Below are 27,357 nucleotides of genomic sequence, written 5' to 3' on the forward strand. Positions count from 1 at the left end.
TGTTTCCCAAGTCCAGTCCTTGAGTACCCTTTTCCAGTCAGGTTTTCTGGATATCCACAGGGAATATGCATGAACTTGATGTGCATATACTGCCTCCATTATATGTAAATCTCTTTCATACATATTCATTGTGGATATCCTGAAAACTTGACTGGCAAGGGGTATTCCAGGTCTGGACTTGGGAATCACTGCTCTGTCATATTATCTGGAGTGTACAAAACCTCATAGTAAGTCCTCCTGGTTTTTTGTATCCTTCAACCCTAACATATTATAGATTCTCAACACCAAATGTACTATCTATACTTGGCCGGCTGACTGTATGTCCTACACACATATGCTCAGGCTGAGCTGACCCTTCAAGGCCAGTAAGAGCCATAGTAGTTTCAGCAGCCCATTTCCACTCTGCCTCCATTGAAGAAATTTGCAAGGTAGCAACATGGTCTTCTATCCACACCTTCACTGGCTGCAGCAGTATTGTAGGCGGGATAGTGTTTTGGACAAGCAGTCCTGCAGAATCTCACACACACACACGACTCACTGTCTAGTTAGTTGGTGAGCTACGGAGTCCCACATATGAGAATATTATGTTTCTTGTCCGACAGCAGGCATATTATTCTCACATCCCTCCTGCCTCCCCATGGAGTTGTCTTCTTAGCTGTAATACTGTACTGCTTGTCCTGTGCTCTCGTGTTGGGTGAAAAGGCACCTGTACATGCGAGTTGAGTGCACTGCCTCAAAGTTTTAAAGTGGCAGTGCACTATGGCACTGTCCGCACCAGGCTCCGTGGATGACATCATCCACATGTGAGAATATATGCTTGTTGCCCTCAGAGAACACCTGCTACAGGTAAGTAATTTAGCTTTCCAGTTGCAGTGAAGTTGCTATGCTGTGCTTCAACAGGAAGAAATGCTTATTTTATGTGCTTTTTCAGTTTTGACTATGGGAATATAAAAATTCTCAAGTACACTGATTTATTGCTGCCAGAGCCCAAACTCATTTTTTTAGATAAAAGCAGTTGAGAAAATCTGAAAGCATTTCTCTTCCCTTCTCTGTGGAAGTTTAAAAATAAGGAAAAAAACAGTGGAGTGCAAGAAATCCTTTTAATCTAGTTGAAACCCAGGTTAAGGAAACGGTGAATATTAGCTGAAATGAGTGAACCCTACATTCTCTGCTTCTCCCCAAAACAGGTATTGCATTCCTGCGGAGGAAGAGAGCAAACTTGATCAATTGGTACATACGCTGCTGCAAGCCAATGGCACTCCAGGGCTGCAGATGCTCCGAAAAGTAATGTAATGGTGAGTCTCAGCTTCTGATGTCTTTGTGATGTTGTATAAGCTTAGAAATCTGGGCTGAAGTTCAAAGTGAGTGATGACGAGGTGGAAATGATGGTGGGCTTGAAGAGTTGTCCATCATAAACATAAAATTTAAAAAAAACATAATTGCCAAGTTAGTCTTAAGGTTTGCAGTAATATTGTAATTTTCTTGCTGTTGCATGAAAAGTACAAACTTATTAAGTAATTCATCATCTTCACCTTTGAGGTACTTTTCTTTGAGGGAAGGAGATATAATGTTGTAATTTTCTTGCTGTTGCATGAACAGTATAAATTTATTAAGTAATTTATCATCTTCACTTGAGGTATTTTTCTTTAAGAGGGAAGGAGATATAATGAGCCACCAGCTTTGGGCATGGAGGTACCTCTTATGATGTAACATTACCTTACTCAAGTTTGGGGTAAAATGAAAGTGTTTGTGGTATAAGAGGTTCCTTGCTGAAAGTACACTAACTTATTCTAAGGCACTTACAGATATGATTCTGGTAGGTATTTTATGAATTGTGGGAGTCATTTTTAAGAGTGAAAAAGGACAGGTTAGCATTTTTTGCCTTTTATCATGTGCAGGAAATGGTGCGATTTCCATTCTTCTATGCAAGGCCATGTTGGTGTAATAACAAAGACAAGAGGGGCATGTTGACTGATTTGAACAATGTGTTTGATGGACAATATCTGGTGGTGTATAATAAAACATATGGATATGTCTGTATCTGAAGTGTAGACTGACTCCATAAGGACTGAAAATTGTATTCTAGTAATGTTTTCATCCAAAACATCAATAAAAGAAATTAGATGCAATCAAAGAAAGTGCTTTAAAAATATCAAACTCTAGTTTAATGAAAATGTCTAGTTTCACAAATATATAGCTTGTGGCATGGTGCCTTTCGGACATGTTTTCACAGAGGAAAGGACAGACTCTAAGGCTTTCTAGATGACCAGCAAGATCTATTTTGGCTGTTTAGGTTCATAGTAGAAGAACATAACACTAACTGCAAAACTGGGGCACTAGAGGGAATTCCTTAAACCTCAACGCGAGAAGCAATATATTGAATATCTAAAATTTAAGTGAAGCTAACTAGGGAAGTGAGTGGAAGTGGTTTGATGTGTGGTGTAAGTTTATAATGAAACCACCTTGCACCCTATGGTGGGGGTGGGGGGGAAGTTTGTTGATGTTTGTAGAAAAATGCTTATGCTGAAATAAATTGGGAAAAATGTTATGAAACAGATGGGACTGAAAAAGTTAATATGTACTTGCCTTTTGTCTTAAGTCATGGTGGTGATTGGCAAATAGAGATTTTAATAAAATACCACAAGCCCATCCCTGTGGTTCATTTCCTGTTCCTAATACAGTAACACAGATGCCTAAGTGATCTCAGGCACCTTCACATCTTTACAAGCAAGGATCTACTGTGCTTGTCATTTGCCCTTTGGAATTCTATTACTGTTTTTCCCCCTCCATCTTCCCAGCTGAGAAGTGGTGCCATGTATCTACCATTTTTGCTTTTTAGGAAGTATTTTCTAATGTTGTTTATCTGCCACATTTCAACTTCATATCCATGATCTTTTATTGTAGAACTCCTTTCCATTGGAAGATTTGCTGTTTGTGCATTAAATCTTTGCGGGAGTTACTGCCTATTTGGGCGCAATAAACCTGTTCAAATGGGGGTAAATGGGTATCTCTTTTAATTAAATACACTCAGTTCTGTGGTGCTTTGATATGCTTAATTGTGGTAGCTAAAATAATCCTTACTTGCCCCATTTAAGTTTGCCCTTTTACATCTTTGAAGCTAATTGTTTTTGTCCTCGCTTCCATAAATTGTCCCAAGGTCCCCCAACCCCTCATCTCCCACCACTTGAACCTCGAATTCCATAAACCTGGTGCAAAATCTTCATTCTACTGGTCTTATTTTAGATCAAGGATTCTCAAACCAGTCCTTGGGATACAGCATCAGCTTTTCAGGATCTCCACAATTAATAGAAATGAGGTTTGCATACAGTGCAGCCAGAGGCAGTCTGACCATACGGGCAGTGCCCAAGGGTCTGGGGGGCTCAGTGCCAGGAAGTCTCGGCAGCCATTAAGAAGAAGCGGTGATGCCGGATAGAGCAGGCGGCGGTGGGGTTTTGGACGTACTAAGCCCATTTCATAGCAAATCTTAGTAAAAGGGCCCCATACTGCAGTATTATCTGAGTTTCAGGGCTTTTTAATCAAGCTCACTAAATATCTATGATAGGCTTCTAACATAAGAATATCATAAACAGTTTTAATATAGTGTTCCTCTTCAAACCAATGAGAGAGAGAGAGAGAGAGATGGCCTCCTATGTAAGAAAACTAACGCAGATCTGCTTCTTACACATTGTCATTACTGCTGAAATTGCTGTTGGAGGCACAGGGCTCTTATATACTTGCTTTACTTCACCACCTAGTAAGGAGGGGATCTATTGTAGAAGTTTTTTGCTTTACTAGAAAGGCTAGACAGGAATCTTCACCTAAGTGGGGCCATCTTAGCTGGTGATGTCACTTTCTAAGAGGAAATCTGCTGACCATATTAAAATGTGGAGTCCATAAAATTGAATATCTCATTTTAATGAAGGGAAATCTATGGATCTGAAGGTATTCAAATATTTATAAATGTTTGAGTGTTTAAATATCTCTAGTTTAAATGTTTCTTTACCAGTAAATAGAGGAAAACATTTTCTAGACTTTGGTGGGTTTGAAAAAATGAGTGTTCAGGTGAAAGGGGAAGTGCGTAGTTCTGATTTCCAAGATACATTCCTTGCTAGCAGCTTTTGACTCAACTTTGTGAGATGCAAGAATTTCTGCTATGGTTCCTTATGGCAACTTCATGCTTGTGTATCATGGATTAACAGATTTCAGAAATGTGTCTCTGAACTGTTTTCTCAGTCTTTGATGCACTTCTTTATATGATTACTCAGAGCTCATGTAGAGGAGCTGGTACAACTCAAGGCCTAGAGCCCCTGGTCCCTCCAAGAGAAGAGATGTTCCACACCAAAATGAATACTGTACAAAATGCTTCAGAAACTGGATAGCCAACCAAAAACTATTCTAGTTCAAAATAACAGTCAGGTGATTGTTCTTACTTAGAAAGATCCTGTTTGTTCTACTCAGTAGTGTGCTAGTAAATTTTTAGCAGGTTCTTTCTCCAGATGTAGCCAGCCCTGCAATCTGGGGGGAAGGGGGAAGGGATGGACTGGGGGGGGCAAACACATTTCTTCCATCCCCCCCCCCCCCCCCCCACTGTGTGGGCGCACTAGGCACACCAGCCAAATAAATGGACTGCCACCACTCCCTGCTGCTTATTTCCAGCTCTGAGCAGGCATTCTGGAATTTCTCGTGCAATGCTCATCCCAGCATGCTTTTCAGAGCCCAAAAAAGGCAGCAGGGAGTGACAGCAGTCTATTTATTTGGCTCAGCATCCCCACCAGCCAAAGGTAAAAGGGAGGTTCAGGAGGGGGCCAGAGCCCAAAGTTTGACAGCTGGTTGTTAAAGTAACTATGAGAGGCCTTCTTTAACAACTGGCTCCCAAAATTCTTAAAAAATTAACTTACAGCTTGGCAAGCCGGTGTGAGTCTGCTCAGCACACCCTTGGCACTCTACTCTTCTCTGTCAGGAAACCATTAGTCTGGAGCTGGACAGACTGTCATGGGCTAAACCTTAGAAGCCACCTACCTGATTAGAAGGAAAATGAAGAGGTTGTGACATTTCCATCCCAACAGATACAAAGTTTGAGTGTTAGAAACTAAACATAGTGGTGAAACCACCCACAATGGCCTTGATTATAAAGGTGGTCAGTCCCAATTGATTATTCGATGAATCGTATATAGAGGGAAAGATCTTTATCAAGCAATGCAGTCTGAGACCAAGAAAATGTGGCAGAAAAAATACAGAAACATTCCCCACTGTTTTGGGGCCACAGACCTTATTAAAAAGAATTTCCAAGCACACCTAGAGGAAATTGCCTATACATGTAATATGAACTCCAGAAGGAAGCTCTTTGGCACAACGTAAGTACTGTATATACTTGACTACGTCAACCTGAAGCATTAGTCGATGGCAGTTTTAGACCTAAAAATGGACACCGATGCTGTGACCCCGTATATATCGAGGCTCCCCTCCAGCTGTTCCTCCCTCACCTGGGCTAGCACCTCTCTCCCTCTCCCTTCCACCTCCAGAGTCCAAAATTGCTCACTGTCCCTCCCTCTGCCAGTCCACTCAGCATCTCAATCCCCACTCCTCTCACAGTGTACATTCAAATGGATCTTCTATAGAGCAGCAGCAGTGCAGTGATACTCCTAGGCTGCATGTGGCCTGCTCCGGAGCAATCTCTCTGATCCATCCCGCCCTCTCTGGCTCAACTTCTATTTCTGCAGGGGTGGGAAGGATCAGAAAGAGTGCTCCTGATCAGGCCACAGGCAGCCTGGGAATATTGCTTCACTACCGCTGCTCTATAAAAGATCCATTTGAAGGTACATGGCAGGAATGGGGGAGAGTATTGTGCTTCCGAAGGGGTTGGGGGATGATTAGTTTTTTTTAGTGCTATGGATGTTATCCGTAGATAAGACAACCTATTTTTCTCGAGGCATGTTTTGCTCAAATATCTCAACATAGGTGAGTATATATGGTACTTCAGCAACCATTAGCAGTACATTTGAGAGACTGAGATCATACTCCTTATACCCTGCTTTAAGAGTGAGGTTTTTAACTGTTATGATTTGAGCAAGAATTACCCATTTGGAGACATTGCCCCGAGACAATGAACTGGCAGACAAAATGATCACTACTAGAGCCTCACAAATGATTCCTAAATCAGGACATGATGAATATTCTTCCCTGAGTGGATTTGTTTGTGACTAGTTCTAAATAGGAAGGTATCAGTCTTTTGTTCTAGGACATAAGGCAGGCTAATTACAGATGTCATTTTCTTTAATTTCGTATTCTCTAGTACATCTGTTTAGCTAAAACCTTAATAAAACTTGAGGGAGACAGAGGACCCATGATTCTTGTAGCCAGATGTGGCCTCCGTACCCAGCTAGAAATGTCTGTCAGATGTCAAACTGGGGAGGGGAGTCCTCCAAGTTAAATAACTCCAACCCAATCTCCTTATTCCTTCTTAGCATCTAGTCTCTAGCCCCTAAAACTGAATGTTGGAAGGGGTAGTAACTAGTAACCTTGAACTATAGAGGTTTCTGGTCCTTTTGACTTCTAGAAACGCGTTCACCAAACATTTATATGGCTTCATTTGGCACTGGTAGACCATCTTGTATCATGGTAAAATTTCTAGAGCCTTTCTTTTACTTCACACACAAACCACATGATTCTTTCATAACCCTGAGTTATATTTGAAAACCAATATACTCAGGATTCACCACCTCATAGGAAGGAATTCAGTTCTTTGCACCTTTCATGGAGCTTGAAACATCTCCTAAAGCCTAAAACAGTATCATGACAGATAATAAGTTTCTTTCTGATGAAAGCTTCCTCCTTCGGCCTCTGGGCTTTTATGAGTTTGTGTACCTAAGCTAGCAGGTTGGAACTTTTTAGTAGTGGCCCACTTTTATCCCGTGAAGTTGATGAGCTCTAGTCCTTAATGATTATCTGCTTTTACTTATGCTCCACCAGAAAATGATGATACTGCAGTTTCTACAGTATCTGCTCTTAGTTTTGTAAGCACAATTGCTTCCTCCAAGGTTCATCTCATTTACTTGGTTGTTCTCACTCTCTCTTCTTGATGCTCAGTGTATCTTCTGTCCACTTCCAAAAATAACTGTTTATGTTCATTTATACAAGTTCCACATTGGGAGTTACTGACCAGGAAAGGGATCGAGGTGGCATCGTTGATATGTTGAAACCCTCTGCTCAGTGTGGCAGCGGCGGCTAAGAAGCAAATAGAATTTAAGGGTTAGAAAAGGAATGGAAACAAAAATGAGGACATTATAATAGTGCGACACACCTCAAATACTGTGTGCAATTCTGGTCACCGCATCTCAAAAAGATATAGCGGAATTAGAAAGGTACAGAGAAGGTGACGAAAAAGATAAAGGGGATGGCACGACTTCCTATGAGGCAAGGCTAGTGGCTAGGAGAAAAGAAGGCAATGGGGAGATATGATAAAAGGTCTATAAATGATGAGTGGAGTGGAACAGGTAGAACGTGAATCACTTGTTTACTCTTGTCAAAAATACTAGGACTAGGGGGCACGCAATGAAGCTACAAAGTAGTAAATTTGAAATAAATCGGAGAAAATATTCCTTCACTCAACATGTAATTAAACTCTGGAATTCATTTCCAGAGAATGTGGTAAAAGCAGTTAGCTTAGCGGGTTTAAAAAAGGTTTACATAGCTTCCTAAAAGAAAAGTCATAAGTCGCTATTAATGGTTGGAATGCTAGGTGACGAGGGGTAAAAGGGGCAATCAGGGAAGACAAGCCGTAGCGGAGAGATTAAATGAATTCTTTGCTTCGATCTTCACCGAGGAAGATTTGGGAGAGATACTGGTGCCATAAGTGGTATTCAAAGCTGACAAGTCGGAGAAACTGAATGAAATCTCTATAAACCTGGAGGACGTAATGGGGCAATTTGACAAATTGAAGAGTAGCAAATCTCCTGGACCGGATGATGTTCATCCCAGAGTACTGATAGAATTGAAAAATGAGCTTTCGGAACTATTAGTAATATATCCAGTGGTGTGCTGGAGCTGGCTGTTAATCTTTCTACCGACTTGCGAGCCGGTTGTTAAATATCGCGAGCCGGCTCTGGCTCTCCTCCCTCCCTCCTTCCTCCCTCCGGATCCGGTCCCGCTCACCGATTCCTTGTTCTTCTAATTCTTCAGGGCAGGCAGTCTTGCCTGCCAGCTGACTCTCCCCTGTTTACTGATTCGCGCTTTAAAAATGGCCGCCGAGACTTCCAGAGGCGGCCTCGCGAGACTTCTGCTGAAGTCTCGGTGGCCATTTTGAAACGCGAATCGGCAGCGGGGGAGAGACTAGAGTCAGCTGGCAGCGGGCAGGCAAGACTGCCTGCCACGAAGAATTAGATGAACAAGGAGTCGGTGAGGGACTGGATCCGGAGGGAGGGAAGAGAATTCGCTGACAACTCGGGAGGGGGGTGGCAGGGGAGAGAAGGAGTCGCGGGCAATTTGTGGATGAGGGAAGAGAAGGGTTTGTGGGTATGGGTGCATGCAGGGGAGAGAGGAGAGGTCATCTGCTGGACATGGGTGGATGGAGGGCAGGGAGAGGAGGGTCGCTGCTGGGTAGGGTGCATGGCAGGGCGGGGGAGAGGAGGGTCACATGCTGGACATGGGTGGATGGAGGGCAGGGGAGAGGAGGGTCGCTGCTGGGTATGGGTGGCATGCAGGGCAGGGGAGAGGAGAGCATGCTGGACATGGTGGATGGCGGGTAGGGGAGAGGAGGGTCAATGCTGGACATGGGTGGATGGAGGGCAGGGGAGAAGAGGGAGAGCGAGAAGAAATGCTGGACATGGATGGAGGGGAGAAGGGGAAGGAAAAGAGTGATGGAAGGAGATGAGTGAGGGGAAAGGAAGAGAGGAGAAAAACTGCACATGGATGAAGAAAATAGGCAGAAGCTGAGGACCAGAAATGAAGAAGAAAGGAGGAAAGAATAAATGGAAGGAAGCCCTAGAAACGGAGTTAAGAGGACAGATAAGAAGACGGCTGAGGGGAGATATGATAGAAGTGTATAAATAATGAGTGGAATGGATCGGGTGGATGTGAATCGACTGTTCACGCTATCCAAAAATACTAGGACTATAGGGCATGAGTTGAAGCTACACGTGTGGTAACATTTAAAACGAATCGGAGAAAAATTTTCTTCACCCAACGTGTAATTAGACTCTGGAATGCGTTGCCGGAGAACTTGGTACGGGCGGTTAGCTTGACGGAGTTTAAAAAGGGTTAGATAGATTCCTAAAGGACAAGTCCATAGATCCGCTATTAAATGGACTTGGAAAAATCCGCATTTTAGTGTATAACTTGTACTGGAATGTTTTTACGTTTGGGGAGCGTGCCAGGTGCCCTTGACCTGGATTGGCCACTGTCGGTGACAGGATGCTGGGCTAGATGGACCTTTGGTCTTTCCCAGTATGGCACTACTTATGTGCTTATATAGCAGCAGAATCGGATACTGGGCCAGCATGATCAGAAAAACAGTCACCAGACAACACAGGTAGAAAAAAATCATTTTATTTTCATTATAGTGTTTGGAATATGTTCACTTTGAGAATCAGGTGCTCAACATTAAAAGTTTATATTTATTTATTTATTTACTTACTTATTTATGGCATTTTATCGCACATTAAACATGAATTAGATTGGAACCTGGGATCATTTAATTTTTTTTTTCCTGGAGGAATGCATTGCTCCCTCCCCCCCCCCCCCCCCCCCCAGGCTCTCTCCCCAGCTATAGCCAGCTCTGCAATTTGGGGGGGGGCACAGAGGGGGACCGGGGAGAGAGCCTGTTGTTAAACATTTACCAGCACACCACTGAATATATCTTTAAAATTGAGCATGGTACTGGAAGATTGGAGGGTGCCCAATGTTACACCAATTTTTAAAAAAGGTTCCAGAGGAGATCCGGGAAATTATACACCGGTGAGCCTGATGGTGCCGGGCAAAATGGTAGAGACTATTATAAAGAATAAAATAACAGAGCATATTCAAAAGTATGGATTAATGAGAGAAAGCCAACATGGATTTAGTGAAGGGAAATCTTGCCTCACCAATCTATTACATTTCTTTGGAAAGGTGAACAAACATGTGGCTAAAGGTGAGCCGGTTGATGATATGTATCTGGGTTTTCAAAAGGTGTTTGACAAACTACCTCATGAAAGACTCCAGAGGAAATTGGAGAGTCATGGGATAGGAGTAGTGTCCTATTGTGGATTAAAAACTGGTTAAAAGATGGAAAACAAAGAGTAGGGTTAAATGGTCAGTATTCTCAATGGAAAAGGGTAGTTAATGGGGTTCCCCAGGGGTTTGTGCTGGGACCGCTGCTTTTTAACATATTTATAAATTATCTAGAGATGGGAGTAACTAGTGAGGTAATTAAATTTGCTGATGACACAAAGTTATTCAAAGTAGTTAAATCGCAGGAGGATTGTGAAAAATTACAAGAGGACCTTGGGAGACTGGGCGTTTAAATGGCAGATGACGTTTAATGTGAGCAAGTGCGAAGTGATGCATGTGGGAAAGAGGAACCCAAATTATAACTACATAATGCAAGGTTCCACTTTAGGAGTCACGGACCAAGAAAGGGATCTAGGCGGCGGCGTCGATGATACGTTGAAACCCTCTGCTCAGTGTGCTGCTGCGACTAAGAAAGCAAATAGAATGTTGGGTATTATTAGTAAAGGAATGGAAAACAAAAATGAGGACATTATAATGCCTTCTTATTGGTCCATGGTGCGACTGCACCTCGAATATTGTATTGTATTGTACTTTTTTGGGATCTTGCCACAAGTAGCACCGGGCCAAGAGTAGCACCTGGACGGACTGACTAATGAAGAGCAGTGCGAATACCAGAATAAGTGCAAACGGCACTGTTTATTGCTTAGAACAGAGCATAGTAACGCCGTAAATGGACACAGTCTGTCATGTGATCTGTATAGGAGTGAGCACAGGAGTAAATATAGGCTCCGTTAAAAGTAAGGGTTTCCTAAAGAAAGAGACAACTATTACAGAAGAGTTTACAAACAACGGCAGGAGGGGGGTTGTCAATGATTAAGGCGTCACGGAATAGGGGTTCACCTGCAATATTGATAAATATCACCCAGTGACTCTATGAGACTCTCCCTTAATATTAATAGCATATTAATTATATAACAGGATATTAACCAATTATCTATAAGTCAAGTGATACTCCGAGATCATGTCTACTGGTTTGGTATTTCTAGGATAAGCAGCATAACATGTATTATACTGTTTTGGGATCTTGCCAGGTACTTGTAACCTGGATTGGCCACTATTGGAAACAGGATGCTGATCTTGATGGACCTTCGGTCTTTCCCAGTATGGCAACACTTATGTACTTAGACCGCCCCTATGCAGGGAGTCTTATGAGTATCGAGTATGAGTGAGGGTTGCAGAGAAACTGTAGGGTGTGATTGGATTGGCTCCACTCTTTCCTCCCCACCCCAATCCTCTGCCCTTTCTGTTTGAGACCCTTTTCTTGAGATACTCTTTCCCCATCCATTAGACCCCTTCGTAATCCCCATTGATGTAGTTTCCTTTCTCTGGGAATGAAAGGAGCAAAAGGGTAAGGAAATCAGATTGGCAATGCAGGAAGGGAGACCAATTCAGCTTTAGAAATTACAATTAGAACAAAGTAAATTAACTGCACACACATATATAAGAAAATGACTATTTTTAAGAAGCAAAATAAATAGTAGCAAACTGCCAGAATATTCTTGACCCCTGTTCTAGACAAAAGTGGCAAAGTATAACAATATGGGGATCTGTTCAGAGAGTCTGATCCAATAGGATTTGAATATAAGCATTTAGAAGGAAATATAAATTCTAATTAAGGGAGGAGCTTTTCTTCATGCCCTAGAGGGGCCCACCAGAGCTTGGGCTCTAGCCTAAAGGATCTAAAAAATATGTAGGAATAAAGTACAAGGTCTGCCAGCCTGTTAATCAGCTGGCCCTTAGAACCAGAAGGAACAAAGCTAAGTGTTTTTCACACTTGCTGAAGTATTGAGAGAGGTCAGTCTGCTCCACAACTATCCCTCTAAGGCACAGTATGCACAAAGGTCACACAGAACACTGGATCCTAACTTTAGTCAGAGAGTTCAACGTTTGAAGCTGTTGTCTACTTGTAAAGCCCTTATCGGGGAAGGGATGTAAAGCTGAAAGCAGTGGAACTGGTGATAGCCAGCCATATCAAGTGTCGGGGATAATTCACCCATTCAGGTCTTATTTTTTAAACTGTTTCACAAGACAAGCTTACAGCTCCAGAGAGTACTAGTAAAAAACCTACAGGAGAGTTAACAAACACCACTGGGATAAAAGCATAGAAACTGTTTCCACCCAACAAATAGAGCGATCACAAAGGACCATTTCACCTATATCAGGAGGAAAGAGCTACAGAATAACTAAGAGATTTTGATAAAGCATCATAAGGAGCAAGGAGTTGCATTTTTACCATCTTTGCAGTCTGCTGAATGTATGAAAGATGCTGTAGCTGAAGTGAGTGAAGTTTCACCAAAGAGACCTAAAAAGTTATTTAGTCAAGTATTATGATCAATGTTGCAACCAATTTGCTTTCATCCTATGGACAATGTGCCTTTAGTTTTCATTGTTCTTCAACTGTGCATACAGGGTTAAATACCAGAGTGCCCATTAAAAAAGGAACTTTTTATCTTATAGTCAACAAGGTCTCTAGTTTTCCTTTTTTTTTCTAGGGGACCCTTAACAGTCCTGTGTGCTGTAGGATTGAGAGTGAGGATTATTAAAGTACATTTTGACCATACACAATACAAATTGTCATGTACTCCTCTCAGGCCTGACCAATGAGAGACTGCTTATATAACATTACTTAATATGTAGATGTTCCTTTGATAGACACAGAATGTTCTAGTTCTTACTGCAAAATCCAATTTCAAGCTGCTGCAGGAACATGGGGACTGAGGTTGTAGCTAGATTATATGCTGTATTTGAGAACCCAGACCTGTGCATCTCTGTTTATTTTTCAAACTCCATAGAGAGCACATCCCTAAGATATGATAGGACAGGCTTCAGAATGCACATGGGTGAGGTCTTGTTTGATATTATTTTTTGGCACTGTGTGACCATGGAAACCTCAAACTGTTTACAAGAATATCTTCTATTCAGTTTTCAAGAAAGAAAAAGATGAAATAGATGTAAATCTCATGATGCTAATGTATTTGAGGGAGCTTCTGGGTAACTTTGTACATAGAGTGACATGCTCCTTTGTATGGTATATTTGTCTACATTTAGGACATACATCTTGAGGTAGGATTCTTTGTTCAGTGAGAATGAAGCATTGAGCAATGTCAGCTTACAGCAGTGTTAGTAGATTGGTGAAACAGAGCATACGCCTTGAATTCTATAGGGAAATTTTGAGTGATGGGCATTTGGATGTACTTTGCATGTATATAAAAGCAGTTTTGGAGATAATGCTAGTTTTGAAGACATGTTGGGGAGCAAGACACCGTTAGTAGGTTCCATATGGTCTGCAGAAATGCATGGAAGTATGTGATATATCTTCAGTCCTTGGGGAAACTTCCTGTGCATCGCTTGATGCTTCCTTGTGTTTTTTCATTTGTCTGGGCATGCAGTATGTGCAGATTACAGCTTTTCTTCTATAGTAGTGAAGAGAAAATCACATGACTTTCCCTTTGGTCACTCACAGCAACTTCAGCACACTGTGCAAATGACAAAACAGTATTTGGATAAGTACTACTTCTCCCTCAACAAAATGCACAACAGCCTACAGAAAGACATATTTCTGTCATTTATCTTGTTTACTAGTGTGTACATGAAAAATTGAGTGACCCAACTTAAACTCCTAATATATATGCTTGGAGCTCTTTCTATATCATTCTCATTAGTTGTTTTTTTTTTAACATAGCGCTGATAATTGTGCTATACATATGTGGGGACGCAGTGGTTTCTCAACCTTTACTGCATTAAACCCTCCTCTCACCCCCCTCCCCCCCCCCCAAATGCATTAGCTCTTCTCATGCTTTGCTTTTCTAAGGCAATAAGTATTTCAACCACCCTAATTAATTGATCTTACCCACTGAAAGAAGTGCAGTAAATAAATATAGAACACTTCTCGGGCTTTTCTAGGCTTTTTTCCCCCCTGTCTTTTACAGGGTGAGGAGGAAGGTAGCAGACAGATGGCCCTATTGAGCTCCAGCTTCCACTTGCTTCAGCAGATGGGGAAAAGGAGGTGGGCTGCTTCTTGTAATGCTTGCTGATCCCAGAGCATAGGTAGCTGTCTTCCATGCCATTCTGTGCCCTGCCCCCCCCCCCCCCCCCCCGACATACAGGTGAAGAACCACTGATGTAATGTACAGTTTTGATGCATAATGTATGATCTGTTGATATCAATAAGCTTTTGCCAGGTAAATTACCAGTGCTGCAAGAGGTACAATTATTAGGTATTGAGAGTATGTTTTAGGAGGGTGATACAGCGTATTGGAATTTGTGTTCAGCGCTAAAATTCTGTGGGTGGATGAAAAAATGATATGCTTTCTTTACTGCTTCTACAGAAGTTCTCTAATAGGCCAGGGACAGTGTGGATATGGAGAGAGAGTATAGTTTTAATGTGTGTTTTGGATTCTAGATCTCCCCAGAGGAGTTGTGCAAGGAGGGGATCAAGGTGCATCGTACTGTACAGCAGAGCGGCCAGTTCATTGTCTGCTTTCCAGGATCCTTTGTGTCTAAAGTATGTTGTGCTACAGTGTCTCAGAAACTGTGCACCTTTGCTACCACCCAGTGGACAAGCATGGGATTTAAAACTGCCAAGGTAAGAGTTCACCAGGAATTTTAAAATGCCCAGATTGACATTTTTGAAACATATTGTTAGACAAGGGATTTTGTTTACATCCACTGTATCCTAAGAACTCTAAAAGGAAGCACTCTTTGGCACAATACAATATTAATAAGGCAAAGACGTAAACGAGATATGGAGATCATACCCTATGCTTCCTGGCTTAGGCATATGTGGTTCATGACTCGTCATGGTATACCCAAAATTAATTCATTTTAGATGTTACCCTTAAGAAATACTTCAGGAAATTGGAAGTGCTTGAGATGTAGTTGGAAGTTTGATTTTGGAGAGACACTGGTACAATAGCTGCTGATACAGGAATTTGTACCAGTTTCCTATTTAAGGGCAAGAAGAACTTGGTGGGACCTTTTCACTTTTGATAATTTATTGTGGCGTTTAAAGTTTTGACCACAGCTCAATCAGATTTCTTTCACATAAGCAGTTATTAACATAATAAGTGTTTTTGTTTCTATGAATGGTTTTGTCAATATAGGAAGGTTTTTTTGCCAATGAAGTTATTGTCCCTGGAAATTTGAGAAAATGCTCATTTAGCTGTCAGCCAGGGCTCTGAGGCTTTTTCTCTCCAACAGCCAAGTTTGAATCATTAGTAGTTTTGAGAATAGCTGTTTGTACTAAATGAGATTGTGGAAATTTTTATGATTTGTTTTAACTAAATATTTTCCACATACTCCTGTGTTTGGTAATATTTACAAAAACAACTTATACCATAAATCATAGCTGACATATGTTCAGTAATGTTTTTATCTTCTTTTGGATAACCTTAAATAGTAAATTATCCATAACTTTGTAAATTGGGAAAAAAGATGAAATTGATGAGTCAGTTGTTTTTTTTGCCCCATCACCTCACACTTTGGATTCTGTAATAAATATCCTCCAGAGGACCTACGCTCCTAGCCTGCTCTTTCAGTCTTTGCAGCATGAGCTACACCAATATGCCAAGCATCTTTAAACTATGTACTTGTGGCAAGGTGGCAACTGTCATTTTGAAGCCTCGCCTTAGTTACTGTGATCCGTGAAACTACATTAGAGGTCCTATTTTGCTGAATGGCTGGTCTTGGCCAAGATGCACTTTGAAGCCACACAGTATGTTCATGTTGCAAGTCCACTATAGTCTTATCCCTCTTTGAACATGTAAACAAGGTAATCTTTTTATTGGACTAATTTTAATACATTTTGGCTAACTTTCGGAGAACACAACCCCCTTCCTCAGGTCAGGATAGGATACTGTAACAGCACTATACTGTATGACCTGAGGAAGGATGTTTTGGCCTCTGAAGCTAAATGTATTAGTCCAATAAAATGGTATTATTTTATTTTCTATATTTGTTTTATTTCTATTTGTAATTTGTAAAGTGGTGATTGGTACTTGTTAGTTTTTTCAAATTTACATCTGCTGTCTTTATATTTTGCACAGTACTAGGGGACATTTTCTGTTTCTGTGGTGTTGCATTGTATGCAGAGTCTGGCATCGTGGGTTCAGTTTAATTTTTGTCTAAATAAGTTTATTATTACTTATTCTATAGTGGATTAGGGTGTATCTGTGTTTGTGAAAAGACATGGCTTTCAGTTGGCATTGACTGTGCAGGATCGACTATCTGTATTATTCTGCCTGGTTTCATTTTACAATAGATGAATTGATGTTCTAGTGCTCACTGTAGTGCTTAAGATGCTTTCCTTTTCCTTGTATGACTCGTAGAAATTACTGCTTATGGTATGGTAGAATTGCTCTATAGGTCCTGAGTGTTTTGTATTCTCAGCATGCTTAATACTAAATTTTGGAGGGGGGTGTTAAAAAATGACCGGCCCCGGGTATCAACTACCGTAGCTACGCCACTGCCTCCCTCTCTCTCTGTGGGCTCCGTTTTACCTCCTGCTCTGGCAGTGAAGTCCAGCACGCACGGACAGCGCTGCACAGTGCCTTTGCTTTCATCTGTGTTTCAGCTGTTCCTCTGGTCCCGCCCTCATTTCCTGTTTCCGGAAGGGCGGGACCAGAGAAACAGCTGAAACACAACCGAAGCGACAGCACTCTGAAGCGCATCCATGCGTGCTCCCCTTCACTGTTGCTGGCGCTGCAGGAGGTAAAAAGTTTTGAACAGCCGGCATTTACGAAGGATACGGGCAGCAGCACACGTCCTCCTTGCGCTTGGGGGCCACCAGGGAACAGAGGGGGGGCGGGAGGAGAGACAAGGGGGGTGGGGTCCAGAGACAGAGGGGGGATCATAAGACCAGAGAGGGCGGGGCAACCTGAGATGACACAGCGGGGGAGGGGGTCCTTATACCACAGACACACGGGAGGGGGTCCCGAGACCAGAGGGGCGAAGGGGGTCCCGAGACCAGTGATGGTGGGGGGAACGGGGTGCCGACACCACAGAGGGAGGGGGAGGGAGGGGGTCCCGACACCACATGGGGGGGGAGGAAGGGGTCCCGACACCACAGAGGGGGGGAGGAAGGGGTCCCGACACCACAAAGGGGGGGGAGAAGGTCCCGACACCACAGGGGAGGGTCCTGAGACTAGAGAGAGGGGGTGAGGGGGGGTCCTGAGATGACACAGGGGGGAGGGGGTAGCCTGAGATGGGGGAGGGAGTAGAGGGGGATGAGGAGGAGGGGGCGAGGACGAGTGGGGGAGGGCGTATAGGGGGAGGGGGAGTAGGAGGGGGGTGATGAGGAGGGGGAGAGGGCCTTGCAACCTTGCTAGCGCCCGTTTCATTTCTTTCAGAACGGGCCTTTTTTACTAGTTTACTATGTTGCTGTGTATTGCGACGGCAGTGGCATATATCAACAAACAAGGGGAACATGCAGCTGGTGATAGAGGACAGCATGCTGTTGCATTGGATGGAGAGGAATCTCATATGCTTATCAGCTGCTCACATTGCAGGCTCCCTAACATGGAGCTGGACTTTCTGAGCAGGAACTCATTGAATCCAGGGGAGTGGGAATTGTCAAGCATGGCATTTCAACTGATCGTGGAATGCTCTGGGTCCACTGCATTCAAACCTAATGGCAATGGAGATGAATGCCAAATTACTCAGGTTCTAGGGAACTGGACTTGTTGGGTCGCAAGTGTTCTTATCCAGGCCTTGCCGGATGTCAAACTGCTCTGTCTTCCCTTCTTGGCCAATGGTGTAAGGAGTTGTGTAAGGAGTCGCATTGCATTGGGGTCCTGTAATTCTGGTGGCAATGGATTGTGAGGAGGCCTTGAAACGTGGAGGGGCATAATTGAATGTGACGTCCTCGTTTCGATTATTTTCAAAACAAGATGGACGTCCATCTTTTGTTTCGATAATATGGTCAGGGACGTCCAAAATCCTTAAATTTGGTCGTCCCTAGATTTGGTCTTTTCTGATTTTCGGCGATAATGGAACCAAGGACGTCCATCTCAGAAACGACCAAATGCAAGCCATTTGGTTGTGAGAGGAGCCAGCATTTGTAGTGCACTGGTCCCCCTGACATGCCAGGACACCAACCGAGCACCCTAGGGGGCACTGCAGTGGACTTCAGAAATTGCTCCCAGGTACATAACTCCCTTACCATCTGTGCTGAGTCCCCAAACCCCCTCCCCCAAAACCCACTACTCACAACTGTACACCCACTACCATAGCCCTTACGGGTGAAAGGGGGACACAGGGAGCACTTAGATGTGGGTACAGTGGGTTTGTGGTAGGTTTTGGAGGACTCGCTGTTTCCTCCACAAACGTAACAAGTGGGGGGGGGGGGCCTGGGTCTGCCTGTCTGAAGTACACTCACCCACTAAAACTGCTCCAGGGACCTGCATACTGCTGTGATTGGACCTGAGTATGACATCTGAGGCTGGCAATCAATATTTTGAAAGATGTTTTTTGAGGGTGGGAGGGGGTTAGTGACCACTGGAGGGGAGTAACGGGAGGTCATTCCCGATTCTCTCCGGTGGTCATCTGGTCAGTTCGGGCACCTTTTTTGTGCCTTGGTCGTAAGAAAAACACGGCCAGGTAAAGTCATCCAAGTGTTCGTCAGGGGCGTCCTGGTTTCTTTCGATTATGTCGAGGATATCCTAGTGTTAGGCACGCCTAAGTCCCGCCTTCGCTACGCCTCCGATACGCCCCCTTGATCTTTGGCCGTCGCTGCAACCGAAAGCAGTAGGGACGTCCGAAAACGACTTTCGATACACAGATTTGGACGACCCCTGTGAGAAGGATTTCCATCTTCCGATTTATGTTGAAAGATGGGGTGTCCTTCTCTTTCGAAAATGAGCCCAATAGGCTGCATGTCTACCTGTTAATCAGATAGCCAGTGATTCCTGGATCAGAGAGCTCTGCACAGCATTTTTCAGGTTTGGGGGACCTCTCAAATAGACCTCTTCACCAGCAACAAAAACGCAAAGATAACATTCTATTGTTTAGTATTCCATTTATCCTCCCCCCTCCAATCCCACTTGCAACAAAAAGAAAAGCTAGTGCAAAGAGAGAGAGGGGATCTGAAAAAGCACCATAAGGCAGGCTGGTGCACAGGAAGAAAGAGAACATCTAGGAAAAGCATGCAAGAAGGTCTCATGCAGAGACAGAAAGTAATTCAGAAAGGATCATCAGAACACAGGTTTGATTAGAGAAAGAGGAGGCTCATAACAAAGTACTAGAAGGGAAGCTGAGATAGCAATTGGGAGAGAGATCCAGAAACACTAGAACAAGGTGAATGAAGTACATAAGAATAGCCATACTGGATCAGACCAGTGGTCCATCTAGCCCAGTATCCCGTTTTCAACAGTGGCCAATCCAAGTCACAAGTAACTGGCAGAAACCCAAATAGTAGCAACACTCCATGCTACTAATCCCAGGACAAGCAGTGGCTGTACCATGTCCATCTCAATAACAGACTATAGACTTTTCCTCCAGGGATTTGTCCAAACCTTTTTTTAAAACCCAGATACGCTAGCCGCTGTTACCACATCCTCCGGTAGCAAGTTCCAGAGCTTAACTATTCTTTGAGTGAAACACTATTTCCTCCTATCTGTTGTAAAAAGTATTTTCATATAATTTCATTGAGTGCCCCTGGTCAATTCACTTTATACCCATTCTACAACATTCAGGATTTTATAGACCTCATCATATCCCCTCCCAACCGGCTCTTTTACAAGCTGAAGAGCTCCAACCTCTTTAGCTTGGCCTCATATGGGAGGAGTTCCATCTCCCTTATCATTTTGGTTGCTCTTTGAACTTTTCTAATTCTGCTTTATCGTTTTGAAGATATGGCAACCAGAATTGAATGCAATACTCAAGGTGAGGTTGCACCATGGAGCGATATAGAGGCATTATAATAATCTTGACTAAGAAGTCAGCTGAAGAAGAAGAAGCACGTGAGAGAGGCCCAGAGGTGGAGGAATTAATAGCTGGAATGGGTAGTGGGTTTTTTTGGGGGTGAGTTGGGGGGCTCAGCACACAAAGTAAGGGAGCTATGCCCCTGGGAGCAATTTCTGAAGTCCACTGCAGTGACCCTAGGGTGCTCGTTTGTGTCCTGGCATGTGAGGGGGACCAGTGCACTACGAATTGCTGGGCTCCTCCCACGACCAAAAGGCTTGCATTTGGTCGTTTCTGAGATGGGGCGTCCTTGTTTCCATTATCGCTGAAAAATCAGAAACGACCAAGTCTAGGGACACCATCTCTAAGGACGACCTAAAATTTCAGGATTTGGGCGTCCCCCTGCCTGCCTTCTTCCTTCCTTCCCCCTCCCCCATGTTCTAGCAGCAGCTGTCCCTTTCTGTTCTTTAACCACCACCCCCCCCCCCCCCCCAAACAAAAGAAATTTCATCCTGATTTTGCCTGGATAGTTGCTGTTAGCAGCATCACAGTGATTCAAACAGGCAGCCTTAGGGCCTTTGCCTTTTTGAATCAACACCACCACCCCACCTCCTCTGATGCAACTTCCTGTTGCCTTGGAGGCAGGCACAACCTAGCAAAAGGCCCCAAGGCTGTGCTTGTTTTCATCTCTGCACTGCCAAAGGAAGGTGAAAAAGGAGAGGTGCTGCTGGGCCTGGGAGGGAGGTGAGAGAGAGAGGTGTGGAGGGAAATGGGGGAGACACTGATCAACAGGGGGAAAAGCAGGAAAGAGAGGGAGAGATGCTAGCCACAGGGTGGGGGGTGTGGGCAGAAGAAAAGAGATGCTGGGCATGGATGGAGCATAGGGACAGGAACACAGAAGAGATGCTGGACGGAAAATGGAGGGGAAAACAAAGGGGCAATACTGATCATAGGAGGAGGGATAGGGACCCAAAGTGCAGATACTGAATATGGGGGGAGGAAAGGGACAAAGTCACAGAGGGGAGATGCTGGACAGGACAGATAGAGATGTAGAGGGAAGATGGATGGTGGACATGGAGAGAGAAGAAATGTCAAATGGACAGGAGACTCTGCAAAGACAAGAAAACAGAGAAAACCTGAAGAGAGACACTGGGACCAAAACGAATGGAAAAAAAATACTCAGGCAACAAAGGTAGAAAAAAGTATTTTACTCTAATTATTAATTGGAATATGTCAGCCTGGAAGGAGCAGAAGAAGAGTGGGAAGAGAATCAGGCTCTTCAACAAACAGACCAAAGGCGGCCAACGTAGATATAAAGTATTTATTTAGGGATGACTCAATATGGCACTTTGGAAATGAAATGTTGATATCTTGTATTTCATTTTCTATTTCTCTAGTATTGCTGTACATGCTGAGTTTGATTTATTGAGCTTTCCAGTTCAGTTTTTTGCCTTCATACCTATATTACTGATTTGTGATCCTTTGTTTCATATTTGTTGAGGGTCTGTCTGTGTCTTGTGTGTATAACTGGGATGTGATATTCTGCTGGCATGTTTCCATGTAGAGATCTTGTAGCAGGCCCATTTGTTCTGTTTTCTTACTAGGTGTTGTATTAGTTTTTTAGGGCCTGGTGAAATATTTACAGTGCTATTTTTTTCATACATAAGGTTAGTGGTCTTTGAGTCCAGGGAGTTAGCACTGTTACAGTATAGTAAGGTTCCAAGTCTGATTTTTGCACAAGTTTATGCACAGTGTTTTGCAGTGGAGGGATTGTGTGTTGCTCTTACTGAGGTAATAGCAAAACTTCAGTATAGTTTTGGCTTGTGATAACATCAGACAGGGCAGAGCCGCTGTGAATGATGCCGAAGGAGCGACACCATTCCAGACTGTTGAAACATCTCTTTCACCGCCGGAGTTTAACACCCCGCCGTGTCCTGCTCGTGAGAGAGGGGGGATGTTGGACCTGATCTCATCGGAAGGGCGACGGAGACAGCCCGAAAATGACGGCGTCACCCCCAGACCGAGCAGAGGAATTATCTTTGGAGTTAACAACCCCACCGGTGGTAACGTTGGATTCAATTTGGAAGGCTATTCAGAGCCCTGACAAAATAAGTGATGAATACTGGCCCAGGAGACCAGACTTCTAGTGAGAAAGTAAATACCCTTGACAGAAATAGTGGAGAAAGTAAAAATTGAGTATACAACAAAGTTGAGGTCAATTGAAACAGATTTAACAACGCTGAAAGCAGTTAATATGAACTATAATAAAGATAAAACGTGGATGATGAGGAAAATAAGCAAATTGAAATGATAATAAACGTTAAATCTAAGGATTTTGAATTTTCCCAGTGTAGATGTATTGCTCCAATGGAACTATTTCAAAATATTTAATTGAGATTTGCAATATTCCCCTCACTTATACCTCCATTGAACAAAATTTTTTATATTTCCTTGCAAAAGAAAAAGTCAGGGGGAATTGAGGGAAGAAACTCAAGTGAAGCTGGAAATAGTTTACAAAAATTTAACAGCATTCTTGAACAATCTTTGTCAGTGATATCTCAGCGTCAAACACTTTTAATTTCTTTTGTCTTCGAGCAAGACAAGAATTCATTATTAAATTATACTTTAAGAATTCTATGAAGATTTTCTGCGGCTCAAGGCTTGGATATTTCCGGATGTTACAAAGATTACACAGGATAAGAGAAAATTATTTCTATCACTGAGGGAAGAAACCAGGGCTTTAGGAGCCACTTTTTTGTTAGCGTACCCATGTAAATGTTTAACCAAATATCTGAATGTAAAATACGTTTTTTTTGAACCAGATCAGTTAAAGTTTTTTCTGGAACAGAAAAAGCTCTCCAGTGTGAATCCAACATAGTTTGAACATACTGTTAACAAGGGATAAGAGGGTAGAATATGAGTCAGGCCATTTTTCTTTATTATATACATCTTATGTTCTCCTGGTTAAAAGACTAACCCCCCCCACATGTAGTGGTCTAAGGAAGAGTAGAAATTACGATGTATAACTGCTTGGTTTATGGAAGAGAATTCTTTATTTGAATTTTACTATCTCTGTTTTTCCTGATACAATATGTATATTCTTGTAAATTGTTAAATTAAATAAATTAATTAATTAAAATAAAAGGAAAATGTTATAGTATGTTGGCAGATACAGAAAAGGGAATACCCACAGCTAACAAAAATGGCTCTTAAAGAACTTCCATTTGCTTCTACATACTTATGTGAAACCAACTTCTCTCATCTAATAATTCTAAAATGTAAAATTAGAAACCACTTATGTCTGGAAGTGACCCAATTGTAGAAATAAGCTTCTGAATCTCGGTTCAATGTAACTGATTTCACCCAAAAAGCCCGGATATTCCATAAACTTTAAAAGCAAATGTATTGACCACGTTTAGACAGCTCCACTTTAAGTGGTTGTGGTTGTGTTGTATTCCTGCATGTTTTGAAGACAGTGTCTACTTGTCAGTACTACTATATGCTATTTTAATTTTCATTTGGTATGTGCATAGAAGGTGCCTCAGTTCATTGGGGCCTATTTATTAAAAAAAAAAAAAAAAAAGAATAACAAAAGTGAACAACTTGGCACTTTTTTTCTCCTTTTTTTTTAATCAATAGGCCCCTCTAAATCTCATTGTTCATTTTACTCAGTTTGTAATAATAACATACCACCCGGCAAGGGGCCAAAACAGTTTGTGAGGGTGAAATATAACTGATCATGCCAACTGTATCTTGGTCCTTATGCCAGTTGACGTGACCTATATTTGTTATATATGTTACATGTCATACCAAAGGTCTGTCTAGCCCAGTATCCTGTTTCCAACAGTGGCCAATCCAGGTCACAAGTACCTGGCAGAAACACAAATAGTAGCAACATTCCATGCTACCAATCCCAGGGCAAGCAGTGGCATCCCCATGTCTGTCTCAATAGCATACTATGGACTTTTCCTCCAGGAACTTGTCCAACCCTTTTTTAAACCCAGATATGCTAACCACTGTTACCACATCCTCTGGCAAAGAGTTCCAGAGCTTAACTATTTGTTACGTGAAAAAATATTTCCATGTAATTTCATTGAGTTTCCCCTAGTCTTTATACTTAAAAAAAATCTATTCACTTTTACTCGTTCTATAATACTCAGAATTTTGTAGACCTCAATCATATCTCACCTCAGCCATCTCTTTTCTAAGCTGAAGAGCCCTTAAATCTTTAGTCTTTCCTCATATCGGAGAAGTTCCATTCCCTTTATCATTTTATTCACTCTTCTTTGGACCTTTTCTAATTCCGCTGTATTTTTTTGGAGATATGGTGACCAGAACTGTACGCAGTACTCAAGGTGAGGTTGCCCCATGGAGCGATACAGATGCATTATAGCATTCTCGGTCTTATTTACCATCCCTTTCCTAATAATTCCTAGCATCCTGTTTGCTTTTTTGGCCACTGAGCAGATTTCAGCATATTGTTTACGATGACACCTGGATCTTTTTCTTGGGTGCTGACCCCCAAGGTGGACCCTAGCATCAGGTAACTATGATTCGGGGAGCTTCTGGTCGTCTTGACCTTTTTGGTAATCAGTGGAGCAATTTTGTCCAGCCCTGCCTCCACCTTGGTATCCCATAGTGATTTAACTGAGTCTTGTGTAGGGTTCAAGGGGGTAAGGGGAGTCTTTCAGCTCAGACCAGAATTTGACCTCATTGATTTTACCTTCAGTGGATATGAGATTGAAAGGCTTGTGTTTGGTTGAGCTTGACATACAGACATCAATTGTAAAATCAAGTTGAAAGTGATCAGACCATGGTATCGGCTTCCATTTAAATGAGCTAATCAAGCCAGTAGGATAGGAGGATATGAAGTCTAGCATGTGGACATGTTCGTGTCTTACTCCTTCGGTAAAGATAGCGCGCTGTCCTTCAGGAATGATTTGCATCTGTGGACTTTGATGTTCGCATCATTCTCTAAATGTATATTTAAGTCTACTAGGAGGATAATCCTGGAAAATTGGGACATGGCAGAGGAAATAATCTCTAGAAGAGAAGGGTTCTGCCTTGGAGCAAGCACCCGGAGTATGATAAATAAGGAGAATGGCAATTTGACTTGTCTCCTTTGAATCATCACTGAATTTGCATAGCATGCATTGTAGTAAAGGAAAAACCCCAGAGCTGACTAAGGAGACATGGAAAAAAAAACTCTTAAAAACAAGAACAAATCTGCCACCTTTTTTGCCCTGTCTAGGGGAGTGGAGAACATCATATCCAGGAGGACATAAGTGAGGCAATATCGAACTGTTGACGTCTGTGAGCCATGTTTCTGAGATAAACAGAAAGCCCAGATCTGAAGATTCAAGTAGATCCCTGAATATGGAGAGACTTGTTCCCAGCAATTTCATGTTTGAGTTCTTTCAGATGCATCCCATCCAGTCCAGGTGATTTACTATTCTTTAATTTGTCGATTTAGCTCAGTACGTCTTCCATGTTCACCGAGATTTCTTTCAGTTCCTTCTCATCATCACCTTTGCAGACCATTTCTGGTACAGATAGATCTCTTGCATCTTCTTCCAAGACTGAGGCAAAGAATTAATTCAGTTTCTCCGCTATGGCCTTGTCCTCCCTGAGTGCCTGCTTGCTCATTCATGATATGATGGTCCCACAATTCCCTTGCAGGCTTTCTTCTTCTGATGTACCTGAAAAGTTGTTACTGTGAGTTTTTGCCTCTCTAGCAGGTTTCTCTTCATATTCTTTTTTAGCTTTCTTTATCAATGCTTTGCATCTAACTTTGCAATGTTTATGTTTTCTTCTTATTTTCTTCACTTGGGTCCTTTTTCTATTCTTTGAAGGACATTCTTTTGACTCTTAATAGTCTCTTTCCCTTCACCTTTTAACCATGCTGGCTGTTGTATTCTCTTACTTTCCACCTTTGTAAATATGTGGAATGCATCTGGTCTGGGATTCCAAGATGGTATGTTTAAATAATGTCCTTGCTTGATTTAATGTCCTAACCTTTGCAGCCATCCTTTAGACTTATTTTAACCATTTTCCTCATTTTATCATAGTCACCCTTTCAAACATTAAATGCCTGCTACAGTAGATTTCCATTGTGGCTTCATTCCAGATGATAGCTCAAACTGATCATGTTATGATCACGGTTTCTCTGAGCAATGGGAGGGATATCTACATGACCTCATTTTGTGTCCGTTGCCTACATTTAAATACAATTTGCCATCATTTTGGCGTGCATGATGTTCCCTGTGCTAGTTCCCTTTGAACATTCTGTGCACCCTAATGCCAGTGCTAGTCCAGCGCTAATCAGCTCTAGCACCGGCATTAGCTTTTGAGCATCGGCCCCTCTGGCATTATCTGGAAAAGTCCAAAACACCAAAATGACACCAGGAGCCTTCAGAAATGGGACACGGTTCTTTGTTAATAATTGTCAATGTTTCAAAATTGAGTGACATGGGCCATGTTTTGGCGCACAGCGCCTGCCTCAGGGGTCATCACACATCAGTGGGACAGAACCACTCTTCTAGAGCTCAGTACTTAGTCCAAAATTTTGAGTGTGGGTGGCCCTTCTCATGCATTTTTCTCAGCTCCTCAGTTAGTTCCATACCTCAATAAAGTGCAGATGCAGAAATACACACAGTAGACCAGGCTTAGCACGCTGGTTCTACCGAAGAATTAACCCCCCCCCCCCCCCAAAAAAAAAGCTAAATGCAATAAGCATGCAAATTACTGCAGTGTTAAAAACAGAACAGTAATCTGCAGCTTTGCAAAATGTCTCTTTTCCAGATAATACAGTGCAGAGAAGGGTCCAAAGTACAAAACAAAGTCCAAAACACCAAAAAGGCACCAGGAGCCTTCAGAAATGGGACACGGTTCTTTAATAATAATTGTCAATGTTTCAAAATTGACCGACCGGGCTGTGTTTCGGCGCACAGCGCCTGCCTCAAGGGTCTGTATTAAATATACATAAACATATCAATCAGAGCAATCAATACAAAAAATGAAATAAAAAACATATAGATCTAAATTAAGGTTAAAGCACAATAATTAAAAACTATAATCAAAAACAGTTAAAAAAACAATTAAAAAACAAATGACCGTTCTTTTATGAAGGTATGTATGAAAAAATTATATATTTATATGAATACATGGGCAATTATGTTGATGTAATACAGTCAA

The 27,357-nt window shown here is 42.4% G+C and overlaps 1 protein-coding gene across 1 annotated transcript in view; it reads left to right on the plus strand.

Annotated features, from left to right (window-relative positions):
- Positions 1 to 27,357, plus strand: part of JARID2 (jumonji and AT-rich interaction domain containing 2) — a 538,197-nt gene that overhangs the window by 453,336 nt on the left and 57,504 nt on the right. The window contains 3 exon segments of the mRNA XM_030211245.1: positions 1,188 to 1,284; positions 12,925 to 12,933; positions 14,669 to 14,851. Of these exon segments, the coding sequence (XP_030067105.1) occupies positions 1,188 to 1,284; positions 12,925 to 12,933; positions 14,669 to 14,851 (289 nt within the window).

Source organism: Microcaecilia unicolor, chromosome 1 (assembly GCF_901765095.1).
Source record: "Microcaecilia unicolor chromosome 1, aMicUni1.1, whole genome shotgun sequence".
NCBI classification, from domain to species: domain Eukaryota; kingdom Metazoa; phylum Chordata; class Amphibia; order Gymnophiona; family Siphonopidae; genus Microcaecilia; species Microcaecilia unicolor.